General features: G+C 42.8%; 1 protein-coding gene across 2 annotated transcripts in view; it reads right to left on the bottom strand.

Annotated features, from left to right (window-relative positions):
• The window catches only part of LOC311136569 (AP-2 complex subunit beta-like), a 67,880-nt gene that overhangs the window by 2,762 nt on the left and 41,661 nt on the right, over nucleotides 1-23,457 (bottom strand). For both annotated transcript variants that reach the window (XM_084170755.1, XM_084170754.1), the window contains 3 exons: nucleotides 23,164-23,248; nucleotides 22,862-22,948; nucleotides 8,728-8,882 (listed from right to left, as the gene is read on the bottom strand). In XM_084170755.1, coding sequence (XP_084026881.1) covers nucleotides 8,728-8,882; nucleotides 22,862-22,948; nucleotides 23,164-23,248 — 327 coding nt within the window. The remainder of the gene's footprint in view (nucleotides 1-8,727; nucleotides 8,883-22,861; nucleotides 22,949-23,163; nucleotides 23,249-23,457) is intronic.

Here is a 23,457-nt window from a genome sequence, read left to right as displayed (position 1 = left end):
GGATTGCTGAGTGCTGATGCGCGTAGAGCGTAAAAATCGTCTGTCCTCGGTTGCAACACTCACTACCAAAGTTCCAAAATGCCTCTGAAAGCAACGTCAGCACAAGAACCAGGAGCACAACTTTCACTAGGGACATGTCCCCCCCACATTCTGAAATTGCATTTTTGTCCCCCCCCCAGTTTTACCATTGGAATGTGATACAAAACAAGGCAACTGTGTGCTTTAGGACCATGCAGACGCCTCCGAGCGGTTGGGTAGGCTGTTTGGAGTGTTTAACCAACTGGATAAAAAATAAATATATATATATTGTACCACTCAAAAGTTTGGACACACCTACTCATTCAAGGCTTTTTCTTTAATTTTAATGTAGAATTTTAGAATAAAAGTGAAGACATCAAAACTATGAAATATCACATATGAAATCATGTAGCAACCAAAAAAGTGTTAAACAAATCAAAATATGTTTTATATTTGAGATTCTTCAAATAGCCACTCTGGGTTTGGCTGAATCCCACGACCTCACCCCAATTGAGATGGTTTGGGATGAGTCGGATGGCAGAGTGCAGGAAAAGCAACCAACAAGTGCTCAGCATATGTGGGAACTCCTTCAAGACTGTTGGAAAAGCATTCCAGGTGAAGCTGGTTGAGAGAATGCCAAGAGTGTGCAAAGCTGTCATCAAGGCAAAGGGTGGCTATTTGAAGAATCTCAAATATAACATATATTTTGATTTGTTTAACACCTTTTTGGTTACTACATGATTCCATATGTGTTATTTCATAGCTTTGATGTCTTCACTATTATTCTACAATGTAAAAAATTGTTTAAAAAAAGAAAAACCCTTGAATGAGTAGGTATGTCCAAACTTTTGACTGGTACTGTACACTACCAGTCAAAAGTTTGGACACACCTACTCATTCAAGGGATGTTCTTTATTTTTTCATTGTAGAATAATAGTGAAGTTAATTTGTGGACTTTCTTTCCTTTTTAATGCGTTTGAGCCAATCACTTGTGTTGTGACAAGGTAGGGGTGGTATACAGAAGATATCCCTATTTGGTAAAAGACCAAGTCCATATTATAGCAAGAACAGCTCAAATAAGCAAAGAGAAACGACATTCCATCATTACTTTAAGACATGTAGGTCAATACGGAAAATGTCAAGACCTTTGAAAGTTTCTTCAAGTGCAGTCGCAAAAACCATCAAGCGTTATGATGAAACTGGCTCTCATGAGGACCGCCACAGGAATGGAAGACCCAGAGTTACCTCTCTGCTTTCATACTGGCCCCCCGTGGGAAACGAACCCACAACCCTGGCGTTGCAAGCGCCATGCTCTACCAACTGAGCTACAGGGGACTACATTAGAGTTACCAGCCTTATTCTACAATGTAGAAAATAGTTTTAAAAAATAGAAAAAAAAACTTGAATGAGTAGGTGTGTCCAAACTTTGTCTGGTACTGTATGTCTCCCCCACTTCTAAAACCAAAGTTGCGCCCCTGACAAGAACTGTTCATCGGGAGCTTCATGAAATGGGTTTCCATGGCCGAGCAGCAGCACATAAGCCTAAGATCACCATTTGCAATGCCAAGCGTCGGCTGGAGTGGTGTAAAGCTCGCCGCCATTGGACTCTGGAGCAGTGGAAACGCGTTCTCTGGAGTGATGAATCACGCTTCCCCATCTGGCAGTCCGACGGACAAATCTGGGTTTGGCTGATGCCAGAAGAACGCTACCTGCCTGAATGCATAGTGCCAACTGTAAAGTTAGGTGGAGGAGGAATAATGGTCTGGGGCTGTTTTTCATGGTTCGGGCTAGACCCCTTAGTTCCAGTGAAGGAAAATCTTAACGTTACAGCATACAATTACATTCTAGATGATTCTGTGCTTCCAACTTTGTGGCAACAGTTTGGGGAAGGCCCTTTCCTGTTTCAACATGACAATGCCCCCGTGCACAAATGACGTCCATACAGAAATTGTTTGTCGAGATCGGTGTGGAAGAACTTGACTGGCCTGCACAGAGCCCTGACCTCAACTCCATTGAACACCTTTGGGATTAATTGGAACGCCGACTGCGAGCCAGGCCTAATCGCCCAACCTCACTAATGCTCTTGTGGCTGAATGGAAGTCCCCGCAGCAATGTTCCAACATCTAGTGGAAAGCCTTCGCAGAAGAGTGGAGGCTGTTATAGCAGCAAAGGCAGGACCAACTCGAAATTAATGCCCATGATTTTGGAATGAGATGTTCGACGAGCAGGTGTCCATATACTTTTGCTCATGTAGTGTATTTGCCCATGGTAGAAGTGGTCAGAAAGTAGCTTTTTGGACCTGAATGCTAAAACATTTAGGAGATAGAGGTGGTCAAAGTTGACCCATTTAGCATTTCCCACATCTATGTCTTCATCACTGGAAAATATAAAATGTTGAGTTTGATATCATTTAAAAACAGGGTTTGTATAATTTGTTATAAATTCATTAGGGCCTAATCTATGGATTTCACATGACTGGGCAGGGGCGCAGCCATGGGTGGGCCTGGGAGGGCATAGGCCCACCCACTTGGGAGACAGGCCCACCCACTTGGGAGACAGGCCCAGCCAATCAAAATGAGTTTTTCCCCACAAAAGGGCTTTATTACAGACCAAAATACTCCTGTTTCATTAGCTGTCAAATTTGTGCATAACATTTGAGAGAAATAAACTGGAAAATTTCTGGGATCTTTTATTTCAGCTCATGAAACATGGGACCAACACTTCACATGTTGCGTTTATATTTTTGTAAATGTAAAATTAGCTATTCTGTTTTCTTTTAAATACATTTTCTTATTTCCACAATGTTTCTTTAGGTCTGCCAAAACTAAATTATAATGGACTACTTTGTGATGGCCTTGAACTAGTGTTTTTTCATTTTTACTTACAGCCTAGAGTAACAAACTAATGAAAATGCTATTATGTTCTTTTAAATAATTGTTTTTTAGTTTTCTAATGTTACCTAAGACCTTTATAAACACAACCAAATTATTATTCTTCCGATATAATATATTAAATGTATTTATTAGACTGTTAGAATGTTGATGCGTCATTGGCTGGAAGTGTCGAAAATTGGCTTTAGGCCTACATTTTTCCCTAGGACTTTGTAGAATTATAAAAAACATATCCTTGACTATATAAACACTCCTTCGATATAAAGTTGTTTTTGACAAAAATGAAAACATGTCAGTTTGTCACTTTCACGAGGTTGGAGTAATAACATGTTCAACTACTTAAGACATTGGCTCGAATCTAGGTTGTGCCTTTAGATTTCGAGAAAACGAACAACTAAGGAAGAATTTGTCACTTCCCAAACCCCGGCCTGGTCTGCTTGGTCGGTTTGCAAGCGTTCCCGGAAGTCTTGCGATGTTGCACCTCTGGGTTAAGAAACTCTGTGGTCACATGGTATGTTTGTTTACAAAGAGCACATGGAGCAAACATGACATGACGATCCACTGTTGAGCAGAACAAGAGAGGTGATCAAGGTACACTTGAAATTCAATACTAATCTTAGCTAGTTAACTTATAAGATATTTTGCTGGCAATCATAGATGTGCCAAATACATTTTCTCCAGCTCAGGGCTCCAGCTATGCATTTGGTTTGCTAGCTATAGCGTTAGGTGGCTAGCTTGCAATATCAAGCTTCTTGGTTACAGTAGAGACAACCAATCCCCTTCTGGATCAAGTGTGAGTAGCCTTTTGAGATTTTTGAAGTTCTATAACTTTATAAGCTGGGTTGTCTGCCCTTGCATTTAGTTTATGTTCGCTTGCGCTTTTTAGCATTTAGCTAGTGTCCGCTATGGGAATTCCCTAGTACTTTGTTAGCATACCTTGTTTAAAAATAAATAGAAGTAGAAAGAAATAGCACCCCTTGTGTGCCCTGCCAGTAATACCATATACCCCGGTATTGTACAGGAACGGTATGAAGGTATGGAAATCTGGATACCGTCCAACCCTAACATGTAATAGGGTCTAAGTTATAACATACTGTATGCGGAAATATAAAACATCTGAGTTTATGCGCTTTTAGATAGTTGGGGTTAAATGTTACGAATGTTTATTTAAAAACAAAATTCAAAGAAATTCTCAAATAATTTGACAACCCTGTTTGTAAGATTTTCAATTATATCAAACTCAACCGTTTATATTGTCACATGCGCCGAATACAACAGGTGTAGACCTTACCGTGAAATGCTTACTTACAAGCCCTTAACCAACAATGCGGTTTAAGAAATAGAGTTAAGAAAATATTTACTAAATAAACTAAAGTAAAAAATTAAATAAAAAGTAACAATAAAATAACAATAACGAGGCTATATACAGGGGGTACTGTTACCGAGTCAATGTGCGAGGGTACATCCATACTACCTCTTTACAAACTCTACAACATTAATACATACTAGCATGTAGACGTACACTCAGTGGCCAGTTTATTAGATACACCACCCCATTCACGAAAAGGGTTCACGCCTACAGACAGTGGTCATGTAGGTGTGGCTTGCTATATAAAGCAGGCAGACAGGCATCGAGGCATTCAGTTACTGTTCGATTGAACGTTAGAATGGGTAAAACGAGTGACCTAAGCGACTTTGAGCGTGGTATGATCGTCGGTGCCAGGCGCGCCAGTTCCAGTACCTCAGAAACGGCCGGCCTCCTTGGCTTTTCACGCACAACAGTGTCTAGGGTTTACCGAGAATGGGTGCGACAAACAAAAAACATGCAGTAGGCGGCAGTCCTGTGGGTGAAATCAGTTTGTTGATGAGAGATCGAAGGAGAATGGCAAGAATCATGCAAGCTAACAGGCGGGCCACAAACAGCGCAGTACAACAGTGGTGTGCAGAACGGCATCTCGGAACGCACAACTCGTCGGTTCTTGTCACGGATGGGCTATTGCAGCAGACGACCACACTGGGTTCCACTCCTATCAGCTAAAAACAATAAGAAGCGGCTCCAGTGGGCACGCAATCACCAACAACGGACAATTGAGGAGTGGAAAAATATTGCCTGGTCCGACGAATCCCTGTTCCTGTAGCGTCATGCTGATGGCAGAGTCAGGATTTGGTGTAAGAAGCTTGAGTCCAGGGCCCCTTTCTGCCTGGTGTCAACGGTACTGGCTGGTTGCGGTGGTGTAATGGTGTGGGGAATGTTTTCCTGACACACGTTAGGTCCATTGATATCAATTGAGCAATGTTTCTGGCTGTTCTGGAGGCAAAGGGGGTACTAGATGGGTGCACCTAATAAACTGGCCACTGAGTGTACATTCTCCTGTTATTATGGCCTGGTCCATATGTTCTCACTGTTCCATGACAGGCTCTGATGTTGTCCCAAAGGTATTTGTCTGAGAGGCGTTTGCCAATAAATTGGCCCCACAACAGCTGCCCTTGACCATTTCGAAAGGTTGATATGAACTGCTGCCTGAACTCCACTACCTTAGACAGCAGTTATTGTGCAAGGGTCAAATGAAATAACCCCTGGGAATTATCAATGTATGGGGAGCAAAAAAAACAATAGCCATGGCCATCACAATAGCTCACTTTATATTATCAGTCTTCCACTGCCCCCGATGTCATAGGCTGTTTTGTTAGACTTCAGTGCAGCTTTTGACATTATTGATCATAGTCTGCTGCTGGAAAAACATATGTGTTATGGCTTTAAACCCCCTGCTATATTGTGGATAAAGAGTTACCTCTCTAACAGAACACAGAGGGTTTTCTTTAATGGAAGCCTCTCCAACATAATCCAGGTAGAATCAGGAATTCCCCAGGGCAGCTGTCTAGGCCCATTACTTTTTTCAATCTTTACTAATGACATGCCATTGGCTTTGAGTAAAGCCAGAGTGTCTATGTATGCAGATGACTCAACTCTATACATGTCAGCTACTACAGCGACTAAAATGACTGCAACACTTAAAGAGTTGCAGTTAGTTTCAGAGTGGGTGGCAAGGAATAAGTTAGTCCTAAATATTTCTCAAACTAAAAGCATTGTATTTGGGACAAATCATTCACTAAACCCTAAACCTCAACTAAATCTTGTAATAAATCATGTGGAAATTGAGCAAGTTGAGGTGACTAAACTGCTTGGAGTAACCCTGGATTGTAAACGGTCATGGTCAAAACATATTGATACAACAGTAGCTAAGATGGGGAGAAGTATGTCCATAATAAAGCGCTGCTCTACCTTCTTAACAGCACTATCAACAAGGCAGGTCCTACAGGCCCTAGTTTTGTCACACCTGGACTACTGTTCAGTCGTGTGGTCAGGTGCCACAAAAAAGGACTTAAGAAAATTGCAATGGGCTCAAAACAGGGCAGCACGGCTGGCCCTTGGATGTAGACAGAGAGCTAATATTAATAATATGCATGTCAATCTCTCCTGGCTCAAAGTGGAGGAGAGATTGACTTCATCACTACTTGTATTTATGAGAAGTATTGACATGTTGAATGCACCGAGCTGTCTGTTTGAACTACTGGCGCACAGCTCGGACACCCATGCATACCCCACAAGAGGTCTCTTCACAGTCCCCAAGTCCAGAACAGACTATGGGAGGTGCACAGTACTACATAGAGCCATGACTACTTGGAACTCTATTCCACGTCAAGTAACTGATGCAAGCAGTAGAATTAGATATAAAAAACAGATAAAAATACACTTTATGGAACAGCGGGGACTGTGAAGCAACCCAAACATAGGCACAGACACATGCATACACACACACCATAGCATACGCACTATACACACACATACACATGGATTTTGTACTTTAGATATGTGGTAGTGATGGAGTAGGGGCCTGAGGGCACACAGTGTGTTGTCAAATCTGTGAATTGTAAAAAGAAAAATGTTATTGTATGAACTGCCTTAATTTTGCTGGACCCCAGGAAGATAGGATAAGTGTTTGGCAGCAAATAGGATAAGTGTTTGTTCTCAACTGCTTTGATGGGCTAACACAGTCTTGTGGCCCACAGGAGACCCGGCATTGAACCTAGTTGGTCACAAGCAAGATTTATTTTCTAATTCCCCAGGAACTTTTCTCCTTCTAGAGCCTAACTAATATAGCCTGTCCCACTGTTATCCACTGGCTGCATCAGCACGACTGCTCTGAGGGACCTGGGCTAAATTCCCATTAAGAATCAATTAGCTGGAGACCGACAGCATGGCCAGCCAGGACAAACATGCTTTTCCTCGATGGGAAGCACAGCACAGGTAATCGAGCCAGGGAGCAGCCAGTGCCTGAACAGCTGCCTGTAAAACAATCAGGAGGCGCTAAGATGAATGTAGTCACCCAGCCAGGCAGCAAGGCAGGCAGAGAGAGAGAGGGGACAGCAGCACTGAAGTTCCACTGTGATGAGTACCAGTGTTGTAAGCTGTGCCATAGGGACTGTCAGAGCTGGGAATTCTCCATGGCCTTCTGCTGCTGACATTTTGCCTGGGGCTTCACATGAACATAAGGATTGTTGCTAACATATAACACAAATAATCAAATTGTAGGTGTTGTGACACTCCCTGCTATCAAGCTTTTGACAGGTACTTTACAAAATGCTGATAGACAGTTGATCTGGCTAGGACAGAAGGCTATTGATGTGTTAATTAAAAAGAAATACAGCAAACAAATGGTATATCATTCACCAATGAGTATGGTTTATTTGATATATGGAAGCCAGCACTCCTTATTGCCAGGAAATATGAATGTGCTGCTACACTGTGTTTTCTAAAGAGCCTTCAGCTTGACAGCTGAGCTCAGACCTTCCCTGACAACAACCTCAAACGTAACTTATACACTATGAGCCAAAAAGACCTGTTAAAGAGAGAAGAGAGTACAAGACTTGACACATTTTTAGAGACTCCGATGAGGTGACATAATCAGTTTGGAAGAAAAAGTACAGTACTGTAACTTAGAGAAAAGAAAGCACTTGATTCCTGCATATTATTTATTTCAAGACATTTTCAAGACAGTTCAAAATCGCAATATCAAATGTAATGTTTTGGATAGACCTCACCTGAATACATTCATCAGGAGATTGTTTGGCCTTGAATGGCTAATACAGGAATCAATTAAGGACCTGTCTATGAGTCTGGACACACTAGACGAACTGACTTGATGGACCTGGCCATGCCTGTATTTAGGAGCTATTTTGCAGTGCTACATGGGGCTTTTGACCTTGTTCATTGCCAATCTAGAAGAGCAAAAGTTAACCAAGCAGCACGTCTGCAGCCGAGGTCAGCCATTACTCTGCCAGAGGACAAGGCATTCCCAATGAACCCTCAATGATGAACAGGTTCCTTCAAACACATGATGAGGGAACAGGATATAGCTGAGTGTGTGTAAAACAAAGGTCGATAACTTGTATTACTTCCATAAACCATCTCTAGGTACCACAGTACCACTTCCTGGATGTAACATGCACTTCATTATAGGGGAGTGTGGCGAAGCTGCTGTCTCAGTGAGAAGGGCTATCAATTATTTCCTGGGTTCAAACATTCCATTAAAGACTAAGTCTACTCATGAAGGTCACGTAATGACTAGGGCTTTTGGGGTATGTTCAGTTGGAGGACAAAACACAAAAAAGTGTTTATTTGCCTGATACTCTAGTGAGGGAAGGGTGGAAATATAAAGAGCCTTCTGCTTGGCATTTCAGACTTTTACTGACAAAAACAATATGTGTGACTTCTGAGTTCAGAATTAGGAGAGTGGAGGTTAGGCGGGTGTCTTACCGTGTAGTTGGGGTTGCCAGGTTGGATGCGGAGCTCTGCCAGGATCCAGATGCCGTTGGTGAGCTTGAGGGACTGGTAGAGCATGTCCTGGCCCTCCACGTTCCTCTTGGCGATGGTGTAAATGTTGTCGTTCTGCAGCTTCCCCGACACTGTGTCTGCAAGGTCACATTACATATGAGTCAGGTATATAGTAGAAGTGTGGATAGAAATTCTCTGTTTTTTCAGAAATTCTGGTTAAAGGATTTCTGGAATCATGAGGGAATAGGCTGCGAGGGAATATTTAAATTGGGAATTTTGGGAAGGTTTCAGGAATTTTGCAACCCTACGTTAGGTGTAGATCAGCGCTACACAGGCAAAGCTCAGACCCAAGGGCTGTGGGCTATTCTATGGTCGACTACTGATAAGTGGACATTGGATTCTGCATTGTAGTGCAGTTCAAATTAATTCTTTTTTACTGACAGTACTCATTCAAACATACACATCTGAGAGGGGAGATATATAGACTAAGGCATTGTATTGTACAGTAGTAGCTTCATTTTTGGGAACTGCATTCTCTAGTCTAGGAACACAAGGTTTTAGCTTTATTACAACAAGGTATTGGGCAATACATGCAGTGGCTTCTACAGTTTCCATTGTTGGTTTGCAGCGTCATCTAAAAATAGGACTAGGGACTCAATACAACAAGAGAGATATGGAGATTGATTTCATGTAAGACAAAATTCATAATTGCTTTATCATATCCTACAGTATGTGAAAAACCAACAACTAGGTTATTAGCTGCTTTGAGTCATATTAGACTACACACATTGCCTGATAAATCATTCAATTTCCATGACCTACATCAGCTGCCTATTCCTCTGTCCCAGTCAATTTGTACCCTTAATGTAACTAATGGTTTCTCTGTGAGCCTGGCTAACTACTGGCAGTGGGGTGCAGCTCAGCTAATACGTCTACATTAGCTTCATAAAACAACTGCTGGAGCTTAGTCCCTCCTCTGTGCTTCTAAGTGAAACAGAAATGTGTCCCGATCCAAGTCAGACTTTGAGGAAGGGGAACAGAGCTAGGGTAACTTCTAACAGTGCTGTGAACTTTGAAGCAATACATTGAACGTCATGGATGTAACCTAGCCTATACGCTGCACTCTTATGTGGACTGTCACTACAGGGAGTAGCTACTACAACTTCCAGATGTCACATCTAGAGGTGGGGATGGCACTATAGACACTATGTCTAAGGGGCTTAAAACCATAGGTCAATGGACAAACTACCACTACCATAAACTCTGACCCTGAGGCCCATGTCCCATTGTAGGTCCTGTCCTGAGCACTTGTAGGTCCTGTCCTGAGCACTCGTCAGTGCCACCGCTCACAGCCCTCAGTCACTCTGTTGTCTGGGGCAACCAAACATGTTGTGGGTTATCATTTAAGAGCTTGTGTGAAGTCTCCTTCAGGGAAAGAGGGGGGAGAGGTGAGGGGAAATGCCTTGAAAGGAGTCCTGAAAGGCAGGTGGTGGATGGAGAGAAGGAGAAAGAGAAAAGTGTCAAAAAAGAAAGAGGCAGTACAAGTGACAGTGGGGGAATGAAGTTCATCTCTCCTACAGCGCAGTGGAACAGCTTCCTGTATGACTTGTCTCTATTATGTTACAGTCTGCAGGGAGGCTTCTAGTGGGCAAGGCTCCCACTCCATACTGCTCTAACCATTTACCTTTGAGCAACACTTGTCAGTCATTTTTTTGTTTGCTTTTTGTTACCCTACTTTGTTTGAATGTGAGTGGCAACTTAAGTGGTGTTTGTATTTTTGTGTGGCCAATCAATGCCTTGTAATTTTCAGGGCAAAAAGTGAATTGTCGGATCGTCTTTTTCAGGGCAGAAAGGATATCTGTTGTGTTTTAATAACATCCTTTGAAACCATCCAACCACACAGCATCTGCTTCACACTGCTAGAGCACAATGACATTCTATGTCGTCAGATGAAAAAGGGAGACAAAATTGATTACTGGGAAAATGTTATATCAATTAAAATGAAAAGCATGATTCAAGACCACTTAAAGTGATGAGAGATTACCCTAATTAGCTAGCTAGTATGTTGCCTACTTGGTGACAAACATTTTGTATTTGCTATACCATTATTCTCGCTTGCATGACTCATGGCTCTACTGTGGCTGTGGAAAGAGCCTCGTTTTAAATTAGGCTAATTAAGAATTGCTTGTCATGCTACAAAGAAAGCATCTTAAAACAGGGGTGGTAAAATAATAAAGGATCTTCATATTTGAATGAGGAAAAATGATGGTAGCAAAATAAAATACATTTTCATGATCAAAAATACACATCTTCCAGAGATATCATCTTCTGAAAATGTATATCTAATAAGAAAATAGCAATTTCCAGTCGGAAGGGCTGGTTTCTTTGTCAAAATCAAGAAACAGATGTTAGCAAATTGAGTTGCTACCTATCGGTGAAGACTTCTCCATGCTAAAAAAAGACAGAGCAGGATAGAACCACTACTCACAAAATTGCAATGACAGCCTTAAGGGCAATTTAAAACACTATTTATATTCTGTTTCCATGTCAGTCAAGCCTTGGAGATTGTGAGCTGCATCTCTTATCGACTGTATGTCAGAGGTCTGCATGTCAGTTCCCAGAGGGCCTGAAAATGTACAGTTGAAGTCGGAAGTTTACATACACCTTAGCCAAATACATTTAAACTCAGTTTTTCACAATTCCTGACATTTAGGATCACCACTTTATTTTAAGAATGTGAAATGTCAAAATAATAGTAGAGAGAATGATTTATTTCAGCTTTTATTTATTTCATCACATTCCCAGTGGTTCAGAAGTTTACATACACTCAATTAGTATTTGGTAGCATTGCCTTTAAATTGCTTAACTTCGGTCAAATGTTTCCTTCCACAAGCTTCCCACAATAAGTTGGGTGAATTTTGGCCCATTCCTCCTGACAGATCTGGTGTAACTGAGTCAGGTTTGTAGGCCTCCTTGCTCGCACACACTTTTTCAGTTCTGCCCACAAATATTCTATAGGATTGAGGTCAGAGCTTTGTGATGGCCACTCCAATACCTTGTCTTTGATATCCTTAAGCCATTTTGCCACAACTTTGGAAGTATGCTTGGGGTCATTGTCCATTTGGAAGACCCATTTGCGACCAAGCTTTAACTTCCTGACTGATGTCTTGAGATTTTGCTTCAATATATCCACATAATTTTCCTTCCTCATGATGCCATCTATTTTGTGAAGTGCACCAGTCCCTCCTGCAGCAAAGCACCCCCACAGCATGATGCTGCCACACACATGCTTCATGGATGGGATGGTGTTTTTCGGCTTGCAAGCTATCCCCCTTTTCCTCCAAACATAACGATGGTCATTATGGCCAAACAGTTCTATTTTTGTTTCATCAGACCAGAGGACATTTCTCCAAAAAGTACGATCTTTGTCCCCATGTGCAGTTGCAAACCGCAGTCTGGCTTTTTTATGGCGGTTTTGGAGCAGTGGCTTCTTCCTTGCTGAGCGGCCTTTCAGGTTTTACATTTACATTTAAGTCATTTAGCGACTTACAAATTGGTGCATTCAACTCAGGATAGCCAGTGGGACAACCACCACTGGGGGGGGGGGGGGGGGGGGGGGTGTAGAAGGATTACTGTTATACTATTCCAGGTATTCCTTAAAGAGGTAGGGTTTCAAGTGTCTCCGGAAGGTGGTCAGTGACTCCGCTGTCCTGGCGTCATGGGGGAGCTTGTTCCACCATTGGGGTGCCAGAGCAGCGAATAGCTTTGACTGGGCTGAGCGGGAACTGTGCTTCCGGGCTAGCAGGCCAGAGGTGAATGAACGTAGTGCCCTCGTTTGGGTGTAGGGTCTGATCATGGCCTGAAGGTAAGGAGGTGCCGTTCCCCTCACAGCTCCGTAGGCAAGCACCATGGTTTTGTAGTAGATGCGAGCTTCAACTGGAAGCCAGTGGAGTGTGCGGAGGAGCGGGGTGACATGAGAGAACTTGGGAAGGTTGAACACCAGACGGGCTACTTTAAGCATGTATGTATCGTTTCACTGTGACCAGACGCATCCCCCCTATTTTGTAGTCTGCCAGTGGGTATACGTGGCTCAACGAGTTCCACTTCATTGTTGGCCGACAATTGAAGATCATAGGCCCTGTAGTGTTCAAGATACCATGCACACAGCTTTCTGATGATGAAGATCAACTGCTCTTGCAATATTATCATTGTCAAATATATATTATATTTTTACATTTTAGTAATTTAGCAGACGCTCTTATCCAGAGCGACTTACAGTTAGTACATACATTATTATTTTTAATATTTTTAGATTTAATACTGGCCCCCTGTGGGAAACGAACCCACAACCTTGGCGTTGCAAACGCCATGCTCTACCAACTGAGCCAAATCCCTGCCGGCCATTCCTTCCCCTACACCCTGGACGACGCTGGGCCAATTGTGCGCCGCCCCATGGGTCTCCCAGTCGCGGCCGGCTACAACAGAGCCTGGATTCGAACCAGGATCTCTAGTGGCACAGCTAGCACTGCGATGCAGTGCCTTAGACCACTGCGTCACTATTATATGTCGATATAGGACTTGTTTTACTGTGGATATAGATACTTTTGTACCTGTTTCCTCCAGCATCTTCACAAGGTGCTTTGCTGTTGTTCTGGGATTGATTTGCACTTTTCGCACCAAAGTACGTTTATCTCTAGGAGACAGAACGCGTCTCCTTCCTGAGCGGTGTGACGGCTGCGTGGTCCCATGGTGTTTATACTTGCTTACTATTGCTTGTACAGATGAACGTGGTACCTTCAGGCGTTTGGAAATTGCTCCCAAGGATGAACCAGACTTGTGGAGGTCTACAATTGTTTTTCTGAGGTCTTGGCTGATTTCTTTTGATTTTCCCATGATGTCAAGCAAATAGGCACTGAGTTTGAAGGTAGGCCTTGAAATACATCCACAGGTACACCTCCAATTGACTCAAATGATGTCAATTAGCCTATCAGAAGCTTCTAAAGCCATGACATCATTTTCTGGAATTTTCCAAGCTGTTTAAAGGCACAGTCAACTTAGTGTATGTAAACTTCTGACCCACTGGAATTGTGATAAAGTGAATTATAAGTGAAATAATCTGTCTGTAAACAATTGTTGGAAAGATTACTTGTGTCATGCACAAAGTAGATGTCCTAACCGACTTGTTAAAAATACATTTGTGGAGTGGTTGAAAAACGAGTTTTAATGACTCCAACCTAAGTGTATGTAAACTTCTGACTTCAACTGTAGGTGTGTCACCTTTGATACAAAGAATCTGTTCCAGAGCCTCTACCTGGTAGAGTGGTATTCAAATCCGTGTCCATACTGTCCATGAGTTTCTAGTAGATAGACCATGGTTCAACAGAAATTAGCCTAATAAATAAAAAAAGCATCTAAATCAACGTCATCATTTTCAATGCCATGAGCAGTACCGCAAATATTGCGATGAGCGGGATGCAAGACTTCGCTCTCACACAGTATCTGCTTCACGCTGCTAGAGCCCAAAACAGTGGGGGAGTTTAGCCTCATGCTTCATAGGGATGGGCATGAGTAATTGAGTACTCGAACAGAAGTCAAAAGTCAATCTTTAACCAGAGATCAAAAATATATATACAGTACCAGTCAAAAGTTTGGACACACCTTCAAGGGTTCTTCTTAATTTTTACTATTTTCTACATTGTAGAATAATAGTGAAGACATCAAAACTATGAAATAACACAATAACAAATCAAAATACATTTTAGATTCTTCAAAGTAGCCACCCTTTGCACACTCTTGGCATTCTCTCAACCAGCTTCATAAGGTAGTCCCCTGGAATGCTTTTCCAACAGCTTGAAGGAGTTCCCACATAAGCTGAGCACTTGTTGGCTGCTATTCCTTCACTCTGCGGTCCAACTCATCCCAAACCATCTCAATTGGGTAGAGGTTGGTGTGATTGTGGAGGCCAGGTCATCCGATGCAGCACTCCATCACTCTCCTTCTTGGTCAAATAGCCCTTACAGACTGGAGGTGTGTTCTGGGTCATTGTCCTGTTGAAAAACAAATTATAGTCCCACTAAGCGCAAACCAGATGGGATGGCATATCGCTACAGAATGCTGTGGTAGCCATGGTGGTTAAGTGTGCCTTGAATTCTAAATAAATCACAGACAGTGTCACCAGCAAAGCACCCCCATACCATCACACCTCCTCCTCCATGATTCACGGTGGGAACCACACATGCGGAGATCATCCGTTCTCCTACTCTGCGTCTCACAAAGACACAGCGGTTGGAACCATAAATCTCAAATTTGGACTCATCAGACCAAAGGACAGATTTCCACCGGTCTAATATCCATTGTTCGTGTTTCTTGGCCCAAGCAAATTTCTTCTTCTTATTGGTGTCCTTTAGTAGGGGTTTCTTTGCAGCAATTCGACCATGAAGGTCTAATTCACGCAGTCTCCTCTCAACAGTTGATGTTGAGATGTGTCAGTTACCTGAACTCTGTTAAGCATTTATTTGGGCTGCAATCTGAGGTGCAGTTAATTGCCGATTTCTGAGGCTGGTAACTCTAATGAACTTATCCTCTGCAGCAGAGGTAACTCTGGGTCTTCCTTTCATGTGGCGGTCCTCATGAGAGCCAGTTTCATCATAGCGCTTGATGGTTTTTGCAACTGCACTTGAAGAAACTTTCAAAGTTCTTGAAATGTTCCGTATTGACTGACCTTCATGTCTTAAAGTAATGATGGACTGTCATTTCTCTTTGCTTAATGGAGCAAAGTACAGAGAGATCCTTGATGAAAACCTGCTCTAGAGCGCTCAGGACCTCAGACTGTGGTGAAGGTTCACCTTCCAAAAGGACAACAACCCTAAGCACACACCGTTCTTTTCCCTAAAAGCCATAAGCTTCTACAAGCAAGTGCCACTGCTGAGGTTACTGCCTTTTTGAAGATTGTGTTACACCATATACAGTGGGGGAAAAAAGTATTTAGTCAGCCACCAATTGTGCAAGTTCTCCCAGTTAAAAAGATGAGAGGCCTGTAATTTTCATCATAGGTCAAACGTTTTCTGTAAGTCTTCACAAGGTTTTCACACACTGTTGCTGGTATGTTGGCCCATTCCTCCATGCAGATCTCCTCTAGAGCAGTGATGTTTTGGGGCTGTCGCTGGGCAACACAGACTTTCAACTCCCTCCAAAGATTGTCTATGGGGTTGAGATCTGGAGACTGGCTAGGCCACTCCAGGACCTTGAAATGCTTCTTACGAAGCCACTCCTTCGTTGCCCGGGCGGTGTGTTTGGGATCATTGTCATGCTGAAAGACCCAGCCACGTTTCATCTTCAATGCCCTTGCTGATGGAAGGAGGTTTTCACTCAAAATCTCACGATACATGGCCCCATTCATTCTTTCCTTTACACGGATCAGTCGTCCTGGTCCCTTTGCAGAAAAACAGCCCCAAAGCATGATGTTTCCACCCCCATGCTTCACAGTAGGTATGGTGTTCTTTGGATGCAACTCAGCATTCTTTGTCCTCCAAACACGACGAGTTGAGTTTTTACCAAAAAGTTCTATTTTGGTTTCATCTGACCATATGACATTCTCCCAATCCTCTTCTGGATCATCCAAATGCACTCTAGCAAACTTCAGACGGGCCTGGACATGTACTGGCTTAAGCAGTGGTCCTCTGTAGCTCAGCTGGTAGAGCACGGCGCTTGTAACACCAAGGTAGTGGGTTCGATCCCCGGGACCACCCATACACAAAAATGTATGCACGCATGACTGTAAGTCGCTTTGGATAAAAGCGTCTGCTAAATGGCATATTATTATTATTTATTATAAGCAGGGGGACACGTCTGGCACTGCAGGATTTGAGTCCCTGGCGGCGTAGTGTGTTACTGATGGTAGGCTTTGTTACTTTGGTCCCAGCTCTCTGCAGGTCATTCACTAGGCCCCCCCGTGTGGTTCTGGGATTTTTGCTCACCGTTCTTGTGATCATTTTGACCCCACGGGGTGAGATCTTGCGTGGAGCCCCAGATCGAGGGAGATTATCAGTGGTCTTGTATGTCTTCCATTTCCTAATAATTGCTCCCACAGTTGATTTCTTCAAACCAAGCTGCTTACCTATTGTAGATTCAGTCTTCCCAGCCTGCTGCAGGCTCTTTGGTCTTGGCCATAGTGGAGTTTGGAGTGTGACTGTTTGAGGTTGTGGACAGGTGTCTTTTATACTGATAACAAGTTCAAACAGGTGCCATTAATACAGGTAACGAGTGGAGGACAGAGGAGCCTCTTAAAGAAGAAGTTACAGGTCTGTGAGAGGCAGAAATCTTGCTTGTTTGTAGGTGACCAAATACTTATTTTCCACCATAATTTGCAAATAAATTCATTAAAAATCCTACAATGTGATTTTCTGGAAAAAAAATTCTCAATTTGTCTGTCATAGTTGACGTGTACCTATGATGAAAATTACAGGCCTCTCTCATATTTTTAAGTGGGAGAACTTGCACAATTGGTGGCTGACTAAATACTTTTTCCCCCCCACTGTAATATAACCAGTTGATCTTAGGCATTGTCGCGATCTGTGGATATAGATAAATGCGCACATTTTTGTGTTCTAAATGTTTGTTTTTTTTTTGCTCCATACAAGTACTCTGAAAAAATAATGTCGGTAAAAAATAATGTGAGTACTCGAACAGTCAAAAATTGTCAAATCCCATCCCTAGCGCTTCAACGCTCTTAGTTGTTGCGGAAATTGACCATATATGCTGTTTACTTTGTGCACCTACGTCATATCGCTGAGTCTACCTTTAACTTTGTAACTCCAACTATTTACTTTTTTCACAAATGTCACCAGAGTTTGGCGGCCAAACATTTACAACAAAGACATACTGACATAATAAAATTAGGGCTGTCAAAGTTGATGCGTAAAACATGTGACATGTTTATCTGCATTTTTATTATTATTATTATTATATTTTTTGTTTTCACCCCTTTTTCGTGATTTCCAGTTGGTAGTTACAGTCTTGTTCCCATCGCTGCAACTCCCATACGGACTCAGGAGAGGCGAAGGTCGAGAGCCATGCGTCCTCCGAAACACGACCCTGCCAAACCGCACTGCTTCTTGACACACTGCTCGCTTAACCCGGAAGCCAGCCGCACCATGTGTCGGAGAAAACACAATACAAATGGCGACACAAGTCAGTGTGCATGCGCCCGGCCCGCCACAAGGAGTCGCTAGAGCGCGATGGGACAAGGACATCCAGGCCAGCCAAACCCTCGCCTAAACCGGACGATGCTGGGCCAATTGTGCGCCGCCTCATGGGTCTCCCGGTCGCGGCCGGCTGCGACACAGCCTGGGATCGAACCCAGGTCTGTAGTGACGCCTCTAGCACTGCGATGCAGTGCCTTAGACCGCTGCGCCACTCGGGAGACGGATGGATTTTTTTTTGGCGGTTAAATCGTGTCTCCATTTCTTCACCACATGGAATCTTTTAAGCGCACGTGTTTCCGCACGGACCCGTTTAAGCGCAGAACACAACACGGAACACACCTGCAGTCAATGCTTGTGCCTTTACATAGCTGAAGATCGTGTGCCTATAGCCAAAACCATGTGATAGTTATGCACAATATTAGTGCATTCAAGAAGTATTCAGACCCCTTGACTTTTTCCAAAAAAATATTATGTTACAGCCGTATTCTAAAATGGATTAGTTTTTTTTCTCATCAATCTACACACAATACCCCATAATGACTTTCTCCTCTTGACAGACAGTCATAATAACTTTTTTATGATACAGTGCATTCGGAAAGTATTCAGACCCCTTGACTTTTTCCACATTTTGTTAAGTTACAGCCTTATTCTAAAATGGATTAAATCGTTTTTTCCCCCCCTCATCAATCTACACACAATACCCCATAATGACAAAGCAAAAACAGGTTTTTAGAAATTTTTGCAAATTAAAGAGAGACACTGTCTGTCAGTGAGAAGCCTGCCTCCCTGTTCCTGATTGATCTGCCAGACACTAGTACAGAGAAGCATACAGGCCAGGGACGTCACGATGCGGCTTCACACTGACATCTCAATACAGCAGAGACCCGAGGCGGAGGCTTGGCACGCCATGGTGGCACTGGCACGCACACAGTAAACTGAAGTTTGGTCCTAATGGTGGAGGGTGGATAGTGGTAGCATCTTGTCAGGTTGTATGCTGCTAATATTATTGCACTGTCAAGATTGTTTTTGGCTTTATGCAGATGAGTTGTTTTGGTTGACAAGACGGTGCATACTAATCAACATTTCAGTTTTGCATCTAAAACGTCCTAGTTAGCTAGCTATACCCAGCTATTTTGAATCTGTAGTGTAACAATGTGATAATGAAGGCTCCAGGTGCTCATAGGTCTTGTTGTTTTGTGGCTGCTCATCTGGATAACCATTATACTCAGTGCTTAGCATTTGAAACGAGCAGCAGCTTTTTGGGAAGCTCTATTAATTTCTCTTATGTTTTAGCGAGACTTTCTCCTCTTGACAGACAGTCATAATACCTTTTTAATGATACAGTGCATTCGGTATTCAGACCCCTTGACTTTTTCCACATTTTGTTACGTTACAGCCTTATTATAAAATGGATTAAATCCACACAATACCCCATAATGACAAAGCAAAAACTGGTTTTTAGACATTTTTACAAATAAAAAAAACTAGCTTAAATATCACATTTACATAAGTATTCAGACCCTTTACTCAGTACTTTGTTGAAGCACCTTTGTCAGCGATTACAGCCTCGAGTCTTCTTGGGTATGACGCTACAAGCTTGGCACACCTGTATTTGGGGAGTTTCTCCCATTCTTCTCTGCAGATCCTTTCAAGCTCTGTCAGGTCGGATGGGGAGCGTCGCTGCACAGCTATTTTCAGGTCTCTCCAGAGATATTCGATCAGGTTCAAGTCCGGGCTCTGGCTGGGCCACTCAAGGACATTCAGAGACTTGTCCCAAAGCCACTCCTGCGTTGTCTTGGCTGTGTGCTTAGGGTTGTTGTCCTTTTGGAAGGTGAACCTTCACCACAGTCTGAGGTCCTGAGCGCTCTAGAGCAGGTTTTCATCAAGGATCTCTCTGTACTTTGCTCCATTAATCTTTCCCTCGATCCTGACTAGTCTCCCAGTCCCTGCCGCTGAAAAACATAATGATGCTGCCACCACTATGCTTCACCGTAGAGATTGTGCCAGCTTTCCTCCAGACGTGACGCTTGGCATTCAGGCCAAAGAGTTCCATCTTGGTTTCATCAGACCAGAGAATCTTGTTTCTCATGGTCTGAGAGTCCTTTAGGTGCCTTTTGGCAAACTCCAAGCGGGCTGTCATGTGCTTTTTACTGAGGAGTGGCTTCCGTCTGGCCACTCTACCATAAAGGCCTGATTGTTGGAGTGCTGCAAAGATGGTTGTCCTTCTGGAAGGTTTTCCCATATCCACAGAGGAACTCTGGAGCTCTGTCAGAGTGACCATCAGGTTCTTGGTCACCTCCCTGACCAAGGCCCTTCTCCCCCAATTGCTCAGTTTGGCCAAACTTCTTCCATTTAAGAATGATGGAGGCCACTGTGTTCTTGGGGACCTTCAATGCTGCAGAAATTTTTTGGTACCCTTCCCCAGATCTGTGTCTCGACACAATCCTGTCTCGGAGCTCTACGGACAATTCCTTTGACCTCATGACTTGGTTTTTGCTCTGACTTACACTGTCAACTGTGGGATCTTATATAGACAGCTGTGTGTCTTTCCAAATCATGTCCAATCAATTGAATTTACCACAGGTGGACTCCAATCAAGTTGTAGAAACATCTCAAGGATTATCAATGGAAACAGGATGCACCTGAGCTCAATTTCAAGTCTCATAGCAAAGGGTCTTAATATTTATGTAAATAAGGTATCTGTTTTTTTTGTTAATAAATGTGCAAAAATGTAAAAAATTAATACAATAAAAAACACTTTTCGCTTTGTCATTATGGGGTATTGTGTGTAGATTGATGAGGGAAAAAATACGTGTAATCCATTTTAGAATAAGGCTGTAATTTAACAGATTGTGGAAAAGGGGAAGGTGTCTGAATACTTTCTGAATGCACTGTAAATTAGGTGACTGCCAACACCCCTGGGAGAATGTACATTTGCAGCAGCACGATCACTACTCAGCGACACAATGGTAGGGATTATCTGAGCAGGGCTTGGGTCACTGATAAATCATTGTCTCAACGCAGCCTCGAAATGCGTGGACAGGGTCCAGGAGCCAAGATGATTTGGATGGACTCTGTCATTCCTTTAGAGCATCTTCTGTTTCCAAAAGGTGTAAAAGTTATCTATAAACATTATGCCACAGTAGCCTTTTAGCCAGGTGTGTAATGCCAGTATCCTGCTGAATCTTTCACAGCCACGGCCCAGCGATGGTACCGGGCCTGAAATAATTGGCCGCTTTTTGGAATCTTTCAGAGCTAAAATCAGTTCTTTAAAATCAATTTTCAGCAGTTCCCGAGCTATCCCTTCTAATGTCGTTTGACCCCACATGGACCACGACAGCGTCGTGTGTATGAATCTGTACTGTATGTGTGCATGTGTGTTCCTGTAGGTGTGTGTGGGAAGACATCTGTACATGAATTGCAGGCCGGTGTGTAACGCTGGAACCTAAGGCTGTGATGTTGTGGTCACTGCAACAAAGCCAGAGGGTTAGAGGAAAAGGCCAATTCCACTAATGAAATGTTACCACTTTAAACCCCCAGTCATGTTATCTGGTTCTCCAGTCAACTTGTAGCATCTCTTTTAAACCAATGCCCTCAGCTCCCAGTGTTTAATTAACTGGCTTCAGTCTGGTGAACACAAGTGAGGAAAGGATTTGATGACTTTGTGGTTTGATGGTTTCAAAAGGTCACCTGTGGTACCACCTGTCCATGTTGGTAAATCAGACCCTGCATCTAGACTAAACAATAACTAAAGCTACTCCCCTCCGATACTACTTTCCCAAAACAAGGACGGCCCTCTTTCTGCCCTGTAGTTGGCTCAACGTGTTAGATCTGTGAAAGGAGAGGATAGTAGTAAGTGTGACTCGGACATGAGCTCTGTGAGGACAATAGGCCTGATATATTACCAACTAATATTTTAGGATGACAAAAACACCAACAGGTCACCGAACACAAGCACACCCAGAGATGTCTTATCTTTCAAAAACTGACTGAGCATATCATGACCAAAAGGTTTTTCTATTGGGCTCATAGGTTAATGATGTCATTTGTCCATCATTTTTTACATGCGTCAAAAGTTGAAATAAGTTGAACTTTTGACGGATAGACAGATGCATAGAGAGCTCTTCATGCATTTCATCCTTCTCTGCATACTATCTCCTCATCAAATTACGTCTCCTTCCACTGAATCACCAGCACTCAATCGATAGGAAACAACACCAACACAAGGTGACATTGTGCTTCACTTGTGCTCAAAGCAGTTTAAAAAAAGGACAAAGATCTTATCCCATTTTACTCTTGGTAACTTAAACACAATGAAGTGTTCAAAACCACACTTAGAAGCTGCAATTTCAACATCACCTAACAAAGATCCTCTGACATAAAAAAAGATAGAGGAATAGAGGAAGCTAGATTGTTGATGAGAATCAGAACCTCAATTGCCTTTTTATCATTTGTGTTTGTGCCTGGTTACTGTAGATGACTAAGTGGTGTGTGTTTCATCCACAAATATTAGCAGCATTGTGAATCGACCCTCATGTCCTCATGCTTTAAGACTGAATCACGCAAGGTAACATTTTTAAAGCGTGAACAGCTCCGATGAAGGACATTTGAGCCGTACTGCTTGAAAGCCTTGTGTTTCTCGATTGGCTGGGGTTCAGTAGTCAGGGTTAGGAGGGTGAGAGACGACCCTCTCCAACACGAACACAGTGTACATTTTCATTCCAGATCTGTATCTATTTTTATACCATTGAGCAGTGGATGAAGGAAAACCCACAGATGAAAATAGTGACAGCCCTTAGAGTACATCTCATGGTCAGAGATATGTTTTTTTTCTTTCTTCACATGGTGCATTAAACATATGTTAGTGTTCAAAGGTACATATATCTTTCATCCATAGATGTAAAGAGGCCTACCTGCGTTTAAGTGGCACTCCTTGATCTGGTACTGCAGCTCGTTCTCATTGGGGATATCTTTCCAGGTGGCCAGGAACACCTGTCGCTCTGAGGCAGATGAAGATGGGGGGGAGAAATAAGAGTGACACCAGAACTGAGCGGGGAGCTACTTCCTGTGAAGTTGCTAATTTACACTTGACTTGGTACAAAGGTCCTTGTGTTGGTATAAAATAAACTCTTCAAACTCTTTGGTGATAATTACTCTGCTATGGTAATGACATGGATATTGAGTGTTTGAGAGTGTTGCTTCCAGACGCACGTACCCATTTTACCGTCCTCCACAAAGAAAATATTAAGTGGGATAAGCCCGCTGAAGTAGAAGACGTCAATGTTGTTCTTCACAGCCACCTGTGGACAAAAGACAACACAACGTTAATATGACATCAGTCAGTGCCGTAGTGCCATGCACTAGAGGTGGCTGATTTGGACATATGGAATTCCAATAAGTCCTCAAACACTTCTGAGCACTTAGGAGCATGAGAAAAATGCGACAGACAACTGTAAATATAGAATTGCTCTAAACAAGAAAAAGTGCTCTTGAAATTTCCATGCAGCGT

Source organism: Coregonus lavaretus (assembly GCF_964263955.1).
Source record: "Coregonus lavaretus genome assembly, chromosome: 10".
Lineage (NCBI taxonomy): Eukaryota > Metazoa > Chordata > Actinopteri > Salmoniformes > Salmonidae > Coregonus > Coregonus lavaretus.
The sequence above is the reverse complement of the archived record's forward strand: the minus strand, read 5'-3'. Positions and strand labels throughout refer to the sequence as shown.